Source organism: Furipterus horrens, unplaced genomic scaffold (assembly GCF_987537825.1).
Source record: "Furipterus horrens unplaced genomic scaffold, mFurHor1.1.pri manual_scaffold_10, whole genome shotgun sequence".
NCBI classification, from domain to species: Eukaryota; Metazoa; Chordata; class Mammalia; order Chiroptera; family Furipteridae; genus Furipterus; species Furipterus horrens.
Genome location: NW_028327180.1, coordinates 44,267,024 through 44,278,886, shown reverse-complemented (window position 1 = coordinate 44,278,886; position 11,863 = coordinate 44,267,024). Strand labels below are relative to the sequence as shown.

Genomic DNA, 11,863 nt, shown 5'->3' with positions numbered 1-11,863 from the left:
TGAGGTTTAGCATCAGTCTTTAATGCTGTCACGCTGCACATTGACAAGTCACACGCTTTGGTCTTGTGTTGGCAGTGGCAACTTAACAATAAGTCTAAAGATCTGAGCACCAGACTGTCCTGCACGCAACACTCATTCCAAACCGTGCCCTGCCCTGCCCCCCGCCCCCCATTCCTTCTGAATGCCATTATGGGCCTGTACAGAGAACAGCAGCTGCCATAGACTGGTTTCATTTGAATGTACACCAACTTTACATGGAATTATAAAAATGTATTTACAGATGTTCCACAGTGCTCCTATAATTAGGAGCAAAGACCCTTTTATCAAAAGGGATTATATCTAGGGCTGTGCAAAATTCAAAAGGATCAGATCCCTTTAAAAGAGTCCAAAGTCCACTAAACAAAAAAAAATGACCCAGGCCATTGGGAAGCCCAGGTGTGCCAAAGATTGCCTTACAGGAAAGGACCCTTAGGCGAGCACACTTGGCCTTGGAGCCAGAGTTTGAAAGGGCTCCTGACTCTCGAAGGAGAGGGGGCTGTTCAAGTCACTCTCACTCACTGAGGGTGGCTCCCTTGGTCCTGCTGAAACAAGAGGTATTGCTTGTGGGTGCTGGCCAGGCAGTTCTGCAAAAACAGTCTAGGTTCTCAATTTGAGATGGCAAAAGATGGGATTCTTCAGAGGAAGAGCAAGACACTGGGAGATAAGTACAGGATAAAACACAAACTGGTCACACAACAGAAACTGGAGTATACAGGGAAGGTCTGGTAACCAGGATGGCAGGCTGACATCACCTAATGGCCGCAAGCAAAGGGATGACAGCGGGCTCAAATTCAGCTGCAGGGCTGCCTCTCAGCCCTGGCCAGGGCCTGAAGGAGGGGTGGGCCCATCCCAGGAGGGCTGCAGGACCCAGTGGGGCAGACTGGAATGCCTTCTCTTGCTGTCACCACTACTTGCTGCCCTATCGCTCGAAAAACCACTGAAGCCTAGTGCAGACTTTGAAAGATTGTAATATATTCTCTGGGACACATTCAGCAGTACGCAAGCCTCCCTGGGCCCTCCCGCCCTCTCACGGGTCCAAAAATGGTGAACCGTCCAGAAATCCTGGAGCTCAGAAAACGTCCCTCCCTGGTCAGTCCTCGGGGAACACAGGTGGTTATTTTGGAAGAATCTGCTCAAGTACGGTTCTTGACGTCTGGGGAATCCTTTCGGGGAAGATTACTTCGAACTCAATTATGAGGTCCCCACGTTTCTCGGGTGTTTTGGGGAGAGGGAGGCCTTCTCCAGGAACTTTTCGCCGCATGCCAGGCCTGATGACATCTTTGAATATGAAGGGTATGGTCCTACCATCCAGAGTGGGGACATTCACAGTACAGCCACACAAAGCCTTGGAAAACAAAAATGACAGTATTAGATAAAAGATACCTCAGGAAGTTCCACTCCTGTCCAGAGGCTGCTTGGGGAAGGATAGGAGTCATTAGACCTCTGCAGCTAAGACCCTGCTCCAGATCTACCCAAGTCAACAGCATAGAAGCTCCAGAAAAATGGAGTTCCTGCTGCACCCCCAAGTCTAGCAGGCACCAAGAGCTCAGAAATATTTATCAAATATATACCAAACTGCTTCAAAAAGCAACCATCTCTTCCCCAACAGACACCACCCTGCCTAGTGCCTTACCTCCCGAAGGGTGATCCTAGCTGGGTAAATGACATCAGAGCCATCTCTCTTAAAGATATTGTGTGGCTTGTCCTTTAAAACAAAGACAATGTCGGCTGGAATGTTGTTAGAGGTCTGGTCTCCCTCCTTGGGGAAGGTGATTTTGGTCCCTTCTTTCCACCCCCTTTTCACTTCAATGGTCAAGATTTTGTCTTCGTTGCGAATGCTCTTCCCGTCGGGGTTCAGCCGTTTATGAGAGATCTTCATCTTCTTGGTACAGCCATTGTAGATCTCTTCAAGGGAGACCCTAAGGTCATGAGTGACAGGGGGGTCTTGCTTCTTTTGGGTGGGCTCTTGAGCAGGACGGGAGCGCACAAAGTTCATGTTGGTGAAGCCACCCATGCCCATGGGGAAGCCAGAGAATGGGTCATCAATGTCCATGCCTTCCTCCCCATTCCGCTGTCCAAAAAAGGTGTCAAAGGGATTTCGGCCACCGAAGAACTCAGCAAACATGGCATGAGGGTCTCCATGGAATGTGTAGCTAAAGGAAGTACCGTTAGCACCACCACTGCTCCCACCACTGGGGCCACTGCCCTTTAGACCTGAAAGGCAGAATTGAAAGAAGTCAGATGGTTGGCCGGGGGCTTTCCTTAAGGGAAAAAAAGCTTGGAGCCACCAGGAGATGAATTTTATTTAGTGTGTCAGAGAAGAACCAGAAGGAAACTGAGCCTTTAAGTCCCACTATAGCAGCAGAGACAGACTCCCCATCCAAGCACTTCAGTATGGCATGACAGTAGCAAGGGGCCTCAAGCTCTGAGATGGTCCTCGCTAGGGCCACCCAGATCCTGTCACTTTGTCACTGACTTACCCTCCAGCATGATACAAGGACTTAAAAGAATTCACTAAAAAACCATATTAAAAAAAGACTGATCCAGAGTGAGCTTTCAGTGTTTACTCCTAAGTACTTTAGGGTTGGACACGTATGTGGGGAAGAGTAAAAAATGTTGGTAAAACCATGCATGGACATTTTCAAATTCTCACACCCTGGCACTAACTGCCACCATCCTTATGTAAAAAGCTATTTAAGCCCTGGCTGGTGTGGCTCAGTGGATTGAGTGCAGCCCTGTGAACCGTCAGGTTGCAGCTTCCATTCCCAGTCACGGCAAATGCCTGGGTTGTGGGCCAGGTCCCCAATTGGGGGCGTGTTAAGAGGCAACAGATGGATGTACCTCTCACACATTGATGTTTCTCTACCTTTCTCCCCCTCCCCCTCCAAACAGTAAATAAATAAAAAAGCCACTTAATTTCTTAACACCAAGCCCAAGCTCATGCCCATAAACCATTTGAATCATCCACGAGCAACTGGACAAACGAGAAAGCCGCTTTCTCTTTCCCTGAGGAGGGCTACTCAGGGAGGCTGGGTTAGAGGTGGGGCCCAAAGTGGGTGTTGGCTATCTACAGCTGGTTCTGGGCTGGTTAAGTACTTTACAGGGATTAGCTCCTCCCCCTTCCAGGAGCCTAGGAGGGAAGTGGACAAGAACTGGCGCTCCCCTTTGGAGGCTCACTGCGCTTAAGTGGTGCCCGGCATTCAGCCAGAAGTCCTGCCCAGCACCCTTGGACAGCACGGGCCCCAACCTCTCCCAAGTCAGCCGGGACATGTGGGCCCGCAGCGTCAGTAGCCGACAAGACCTCCGTCCCCCCTCTCCGTCTGCACCCGCACCCAGAAAGGAGGGCGTAGGCACCCAGGGAGGGGCAACCCCAGACAGGCTAGAAGCTTCTGGGTGAGCAGCACGGCCAGGGTTCCTCCTCCCATCGGGCGGCCGCCAATCCCAGGGCGTAGGCCCGCGTGGCTGGAGGGCTGGGGCTGCTCGCCGCACCAAGCAGCTCCCATCCCCTCCACCCAGGGATTCCGCAGCATAGCTGCGGTACCTCGGTTTCCCCGCCTGTCAAACGGCGGGGGCGCGCCCCCTGTCGCGCGCGCGCACGGACCTTCCTCTCCGTAGCGGTCGAAGATCTCGCGCTTGCGCGGGTCGCTGAGCACGTCGTAGGCCTCGGCGATCTCCTTGAACTTCTCCTCGGCGCCGGGCTCCTTGTTCTTGTCCGGGTGGTAGCGCAGCGCCTGGCGGCGGTAGGCCCTTTTGATCTCTTCGTCTGACGCGCCGCGGGCCAAGCCCAGCGTCTGGTAATAGTCTTTTCCCATGGCCCCCGCCTGCGGCCCGCCGCAAACCTGCCTACTTCCCGCCGCGCTGCCGCCGCCCCGTCCGGGACTCTATATACCCGTCCGGCGGAAGCTTCCAGAGCCCGCCAGCCCTCTCCAGAACCTTCCGCCACGCCCCCCACGTTGCGACGACCAATCGCCGCTGCCCAGCCGGCGATGCGTCAACATCCGGGGCGGAGCCGTGCCGCCAACGGCCATCCGCGCGTGGCCACACCTCTTCCCGCTCAGCCTTCGGCAACGCCTCCCTAGGGCGCGCGACACGGGCGACTGAGCCCTCGTTCATCCTCCCCGGGAGTCCTACGTACTTGTGTCACCGCCCTGGGTGACCGGGCCTGTCCCGCCTCCCACCCTTTGCCTGGGCAGTCGGTTACGACAAACTGCTGTGGAGAAGATAAACCTGCGCGCCGGCAACTCACAGGGTCAGGCCGTGCCAGGTGACCTTGGGCACGTTGCTTAACCTCTTTGTGCCCCGCCTCCTCCTTTCTGGGAATGAAAATACCCATCCGCTCTCTTCTTCCGGCAGTGAGGAGCGTGCAGTTGGGAACCCCAGGACTGTCTGTCCTCACCAGATGGGTCCCTGTAAAGCGAGGTGAGGACCTGGGACTAAAGCTCACCTCCCGGAGAAGTGGCTTTTCACTTTACCGTTTTCTCAAGAACACGTGCCGCTGAAATCTGAAATTTTCTTTCTTGATTTTAATGCTAAATGTCACCTGCCTCTCAGCCTGTGACCCCCCATCAGGGCAGGAACTGCATCCTGTCAGTGCTAGGTCTCCAGTGCCTTGAACAGTGTCTGGCATTCACTTGCAGTGGCTGCTTCATAAGTATTTCTAGCTGTTTTGAATGCAGCTGCTCCTTTCCTCTCTCCACTACCTTTATGATTTGGGGGAACATGGGTGTGTCCTAAACCTCTCAGGGCGTGTTTCCTTTATTGTGGGTGTCATGATCCCTTTTGGCTCTGGGAGTCTCAGGTGCCTCTGGTCAAGGACAGGGCTGATGGGAAAAGGAGGTTCAGAAAGGTTATTGCCTGGGAAGGACATAGGGAAGAGGGAGTAGGTCGTGTGGCCACCAAGGGGTCAGGGTGGTGTGACATTGGCTCTGGAGCCAGACAGCTGAGTGTCATTTTTGGTTCCAGCACTTCCAGGCTGCATGACCATGGGCTGGTTACTGAGCTATTTTGAGCCTCAGCTTCCTAGTCTGTACAATGGGGGTGGTGGTTGTACTTGCCTCAGAGAACTTTGAAGTTGACATGAGTCAACATTTACAAAGTGCCCGGGACAGGCCTGGCACAGAGGAAGTGCTCTCAGAGGGAAGCTGCTGAACCACCCGCTTCCTGGCAGCATAGGACTCCTGAGAAAGACAGCTCTAGCCTTCCCTGTGGTCCAGTGTGGGGGATTCCAGCCCTCCATGGCTGCTCACTGACCCCACGGTAACCGTGTAAGTAAGGACTCTGAATTAGGACACACACTGGCCCACTTGAGAGGATGGGTATGGGCTGTGTGTCCACTGGTACAGCATAGCGGGGCCAGGGGGCAGGGACGGTCATGAACCAATCATGGGAGAAAGAGAGTTTGATTTTTAAAATGGTACATAGAGTCATCATCATGGGGAAAAAACCCAGAGTTTCTAGACTTCCTCACACTTATAAGCTAATATTTATTTTGTAGAATAAATTTAATTTAGAGTTACAAATCTGACAGCCTCTGAAGGTCGTCACGTGGCTCTAGGTGTTCTCTGGTTTGGGGACAAGTTTTGGGCCTTCCTTTTCTTTGAATAAATCTGGCTCATATTCAGGAAGTTTTCATTGTTGAACCAGTCCTTCCCCTAAAAATTCCCCAACATCTCTTTAGGATTCTTTAGCCTGGACACTCACTGGGCACTTCAGAGTGTTACTGGAAAAGTGGCCTCTGCTTCTAGACATCTCAGCAGATCTTCAGCTTTTGACCCAGAGGAGATGTGATGGTTAGTTTTATGCCTCAGTGTGGCTGGGCTACCATACCCAGTTGTTCAAACAAGAGTTGCTGTGAAGGTATTTTGTAAAAGCAGTTAACACCTTCAATCAGTTGACTTTTAAGTACAGGGGATGACTCTGGGTAATGTGGGTGGGCCTCATCCAATCAGTTGCAAGGCTTTAAAAGCAAACAATGAGCCCTGACTGTTGTGGCTCAGTTGGTTGGACATTGTTCCAGTCACGGTACATGCGGGTTGCAGGTTTGGTCCTCAGTCGGGGCGTGTATGAGAGACAACTGATGAATGTTTTTCTCTCACATTGATGTTTCTTTCCCTCTCTTTCTCCCTCCCTTCCCTTCTCTCTAAAAAATAAAATAAAATACTGAAAAGTCTTAAAAACAAATAACTATGCACTCTTATGTTCATTGCAGCATTATTTACAATAGCTAAGCTATGCAAGCAACCCAAGTGCCCATCAATAGAAAAATGGATAAAAAAACTATAGTACATACATACAATGGAATATTACTCAGCCATTTTGCAACAGCATGGATGAACCCAGAGGGTATTATGCTAAGTGAAATAAGATAGACAAAAATACTGTATGCTTTCACTTATATGTGGAACCTAAGGAAAAATATAAACAAACAAAATAGAAACAGACTTATAGATTCAGAGAACAGACCGATGGTTGCCAGAGGAAAGGGGGGTTGGTGGACTGGGTGAAAACGGTGAAGGGATTGAGAAGTACAGATTGGTAGTCATAGAATAGTCATGAGGGTATACAGTACAGCATAGGAAATATAGTCGATGACATTGTAATAAGTATGTATGATGCCAGGTGAGTACTAGAAGTATCAGTGGGGACACTTTATTAAGTATATGATTGTCTAACCACTGTATACCTGAAACTAATACAAAATAATATTGAATGTAAATTGTAATGGAAAAAATTTTTATTTATTTATTTTTATAGAGAGGAGAAGGGAGGAAGAGAGGCAGAGAAACATCGATTGGTTACTTCTCACATGCCCCCGACCAGGGACCTGGTCTGCAACCCAGGCATCTGCCCTGACTGGGAATTGAACCAGCAACCTTTCAGTTTGCAGGCCGGCACTTGATCTACTGAGCCACACCAGCCAAGGCTGGAAAAAAATTTTCTAATAAAAAACTATTAAGAAAAGACAATAACAACAAATACTGAAGTTTTCTTGAGGAAGAAGTATCAGCCCCTAAGTTTCCAGCCTCTGTGGCTCAGTGGGTTGAGTGCCAGTCTGCGAACTGAAAGGACACCAGTTGGGGGCGTGTGAGAGGCAACCAATCCATGTATCTCTTGCACATCGATGTTTCTCTCCCTCTATGAAATACTGGACCCACTATTTACTTATTTACTGCCTGTGTGATCTTAAACAACTTGTTCCCACCTAGGGTTGCTATGTGAATGCAATTAAGAGAGGCCAGGAAATGAACATTGTAATAACAGTTAACATGGACATGACACTATTATGTGCCAAGCCATTTTCAAGTGTTCAGTGTGTATTTACTCATTTAATCCTCACAATAATACTAGGAGGTTGGCCTAGTGTTAGCTTCATTTTACAAGTGGGGAAACTGAGGCCCTGAAGGTCACATGGCTTCCCTGAAATCACCCAGGGAGTAAGATGCTGAAGTGTAGAGTGTTTGACACACTGGGTGTTCCTGGTAAAAGCACTCAGCTTCTGTAAGATGTGATTCAGATAATGATAAATATTTAACTTAGGAAAATGCATTCTTTTCAATTCTCTTTGACAAAAAGGCCTTCAAAAGCACTACTGCTAGATGAACCAGCATTCTCACCCTTGGTTGAATACCTGCGTGAAATAAAAACTCATGTTCATTTACTCCTTTTTATTGCTGAGAAGTATTCCATTGAATGGATACACTATGGTTTGTTTATCCATTTATCATTGATGACCATTTTTTATTATTTTGAATAAAGCTGCTGTGAAAAAACCTATGTTCACATAAAGCCCATGACCAATATTTATCAAGGTTTTATTCATAATTACTGAAAACCATTAAAACTTAAACGTCGGAACTTCTGGCCAATATGGGGGCCTAGACAGACACATTGCATCTCCCTCCACAATTAAGAAGGAATACAACTACCTCAAAACTAGAGACAACCAGAAGTTCTAGAAAATTGAGCTGCACGGAAGTCCAACAAACAAAGATATAAAGACAGGTAGGAGGGGTGGATCCGGAGTGGAGAGGACGCGGTGTGGTGGTGGCAGCAGCGGTGGTAGCAGCAGGCCGGCGGAAAGCAGTCATATGTTTTAAAAAGTAGGGAAGGACAACTGGGGAGTGCTCCCCACGCCAGATCAGACCACACAACTCATGGTTCCAGCACCAGGGAAAATACAACCTCACTGCTTCTGACTGTGCAAACCAATGGGGGTTGGGGCTGAGAAAGAAACTGCCAGTCTCTCAGCAGAGTCCACTTGCTTAAAGGGCCCCCACAGTCCTAGAATGTCTGCAGACCCACCCACTCTGGGAACAATATCCAGGAAAACAGCTAGAGAGGCGCCAGTCCCATACAGAAGTGGGAAAAGTGCCTGGAAAAGGGGTAAGTGCTAAGCAAGTGGCTTTGTTCCCTCTCAGACCCCTCCCCTACATAGAGTGCCACAGCATGGTGAAACAGTTTGCCCCATACTGACAATACCGAAGACTGTCCCTTACAACATAACTGTTGCGACAGCTCTACCTAAGACACAGAGGCAAACAAACACAGGAGTCTAAGTATGGTCCAAAAGAGGGAATGGATCAAGGTTCCAGTGGGAGAACTAAGCAACAAGGAGGTAGCCAACCTAACAGACATAGAGTTCAAAATACTGGTGATGAAGATGCTCACAGGCTTGACAGACATGCTTAAGTATGGCAAACGCATAAGGGAAGAAGTGAAGGCAATGCTAAATGAAGCAAAGGAAAATAGACACAAAACCATTGGTCAAGGGAAGGAAACCGGGGTTCAAGTCAATAATTTGGAACATAGGAGGAAAAATAGTCAACCAGTACAGAATGAGGAAACAAGAATTGAAAAACATGAGGAGAGGCTTAGGAACCTCTGGGACAACTTTAAACATGCCAACATCTGAATCATAGGGGTGCCCAGAAGGAGAAGAGGAAGAGCAAGAAGTTGAAAGCTTATATGAAAAAAATAATGAAGGAAAACTCCCTAAACATGGCGAATGAAATAAACATATAAGTCCAGGAAGCACAGAGAGTCCCAAAAAAGCTAGACCCAAAGAGGACCCCACCAAGACACATCATAATTAAAGTACCAAAGGTTCATCTTAAAAGTAGCAAGAGAAAAGCAGAGAGTTACCCACAAAGGGGTTCCTATAAGACTGTCGGCTGATTTCTCAAAAGAAACTTTGCAGGCAAGAAGGGGCTGGCAAGAAGTATTCAATGTGATGAAAAGCAAGGACCTACAACCAAGACTACTGTACCCAGCAAAGCTATCATTTAAAATGCAAGGGCAGATAAAGTGCTTCCTAGACAAGGTAAAGCTAAAGGAGTTCATCATCACCAAGCCATTATTATATGAAATAATAAAGGGACTTATTTAAGAAAAAGCGAAGGGTCGTGGGTTTGATTCCTGGTCAGGGTATCTGCCTGGGTTGCAGGTGCCATTCCCAGTCAGGGTGCTGAAGAGAGGCTACCGATCTATGTTTCTCTTCCTCTCTTTTTCCCTTCCCCTCTCTAAAAAGTCAATAAAATCTTAAAAAACAAACAAACTTAAATGTCCTTCAGTGGGTGAATGGATGAACAAACTGATCCAGCAACATGATGAAATACTAATCAGCCATAAAAAAGAAACAAGCCCTGGCTGGTGTGGCTCAGTGCATTCAGTGCTGGCCTGCAAAATGGAGGTAGCAGATTTGATTCCCAGTTAGGGCACATGCCTGGATTGCAGGCCAGGTCCCCTGTTGGGGGTGTGCTAGAGGCAACCAATAAATATTTCTCTTGCACATCAATGTCTCTCTCTTCCCCTTCCCCTTTCTAAAAATAAATACAATATTAAAAACAAGCTACTGCTACAGATGAACTTCAAATGCATTGTTAGTGAAAGAAAGGTGACTCAAAAGGCTGTTTACTATGTGATGCCACTTTCTGGGACCTTTTGGAAAAGGCAAAAGTTTCGGGACAGACAGTGGTTGCCAGGAGCTGAGATCTGCTAAAGAGGGGTACAGCAGCAATTTTGGGGATGATGAAAATGCTCTGTATCATCATGGTGGTGGTTATACCACTGTCTGTAGTAAGAACTATACACTTAAAAAGGTGAATTTTACTGTATGTAAAATATACCTCAATTAAAAAAAAAAAAGATTCCATGGGTTTAATTAACAATAAAAATAAAAATGGCAAAACAGGGCATGGCTTCGGAAATCTTTCTCTGGGGCTCCTGACACAGCAGAAAGTTGCTAACCAGCCCTAACTTGTCTGCTCTTTGCTTCACCTTCCCCAACATTCTCTGAACCAGCTCTATCCTGCACCCCCAAATAGGCGAAGCCAAATATGGGAATTTCACCATCCTACCTTACTTGCATGTGAGAAATACAAAAGGAGCTTGTGAGCCAGACAACAGAACATACCAGTTAAAAAAAATATTTTAAAGTATATTTTGTTGATTATGTTATTACAGTAGTCCCAATTTTTTTCCCTTTGCTCTCCTCTGCCCAGCACCACCCTTCCCTCCAGCAATCCCTACCCCCTTAGTTCATATCCATGGTTCATGCATATAAGTTCTTTGGCTTTACTCTTTCCTGTATTATTTTTAACTCTCCCCTGTCTATTTTGTACCAACCAATTATGCTTCTTAATCCCTGCACCACTTCCCCATTTCTCCCCCTTCCCCCTCCCAGCTGATAACCATCCAAATGATCTGAATACCTATGATTCTGTTCTTATTCTGGTTTGCCTAGTAGGACTCAGTTTTTATTTTTTAGATTCAGTTGTTAATAGTTGTGAGTTTGTTGTCATTTTAAGGTTCATAGTTTTGATCTTTTTCTTAAGTTCCTTTGACATTTCATATGATAATTACTTGGTGATGATGAACTCCTTTATCTTTATCTTGTCTGGGAAGCACTTTATCTGCCCTTGCATTCTAAATGATAGCTTTGCTGGCTAGAGTAATCTTGATTGTATTCCTTGCTTTTCATCACATTGAACACTTCTTGCCAGTCCCTTCTTGCCTGCAAGGTTTCTTTTGAGAAATCAGCTGACAGTCTTACAGGAACCCCTTTGTAGGTAACTCCTCTCATCTCTTGGTGCTTTTATGATTTTTCTCTTTATCTTTAACCTTTGGCATTTTAATTATGAAGTGTCTTGGTGTGGTCCTTTTTAGGTCTAGCTTGTTTGGGACTCTCTGTGCTTCCTGGACTTGTGTATGTCTATTTTCTTCATCAAATTTGGGAAGTTTTCCTTTATTATTTCTCACATAAGCTTTCAATTTCTTGCTCTTCCTCTTCTCTTTCTGGCACCGCTATCGTTCGGATGTTGGCACGTTTAAAGTTGTCCCAGAGGTTCCTAAGCCTCTCCTCATGTTTTTCAATTCTTGTTTCCTCATTCTGTACTGGTTGACTATTTTTCCTCCTTATGTTCCAAATTATTGACTTGAACCCCGGTTTCCTTCCCTTGACCAATGGTTTTGTGTCTATTTTCCTTCGCTTCATTTAGCATTGCCTTCACTTCTTCCCTTATGCGTTTGCCATACTTAAGCATGTCTGTCAAGCCTGTGAGCATCTTCATCACCAGTATTTTGAACTCTTATGTCTGTTAGGTTGGCTATCTCCTTGTTGCTTAGTTCTCCCACTGGAACCTTGATCCATTCCCTCTTTTGGACCATACTTCTCTGTCTCCTCATCTTGAGAGGCTCCTGTATTTGCCTCTGTGTCTTAGGTAGAGCTGTCGCACCTGTGATATTGTAAGAGACGGAGCCTTAGGTATTCATTAGTACAGGGCAACCCATTCACCATGTTGTGGTGCTGTATGTGGGGGAGGGGTCT

The 11,863-nt window shown here is 47.1% G+C and overlaps 1 protein-coding gene across 1 annotated transcript; it reads right to left on the bottom strand.

The window, feature by feature from the left end:
• On the bottom strand, window positions 1–3,947 carry DNAJB1 (DnaJ heat shock protein family (Hsp40) member B1). The gene is made up of 3 exons (XM_090289681.1): window positions 3,641–3,947; window positions 1,673–2,253; window positions 1–1,384 (listed from the first exon to the last, which is right to left on the bottom strand). Exons 1-3 carry the CDS (start codon window positions 3,849–3,851, stop codon window positions 1,154–1,156), a joined length of 1,023 nt encoding a protein of 340 aa, XP_090145807.1. The 5' UTR covers window positions 3,852–3,947; the 3' UTR covers window positions 1–1,153.
• Window positions 3,948–11,863: the final 7,916 nt, after the last annotated feature.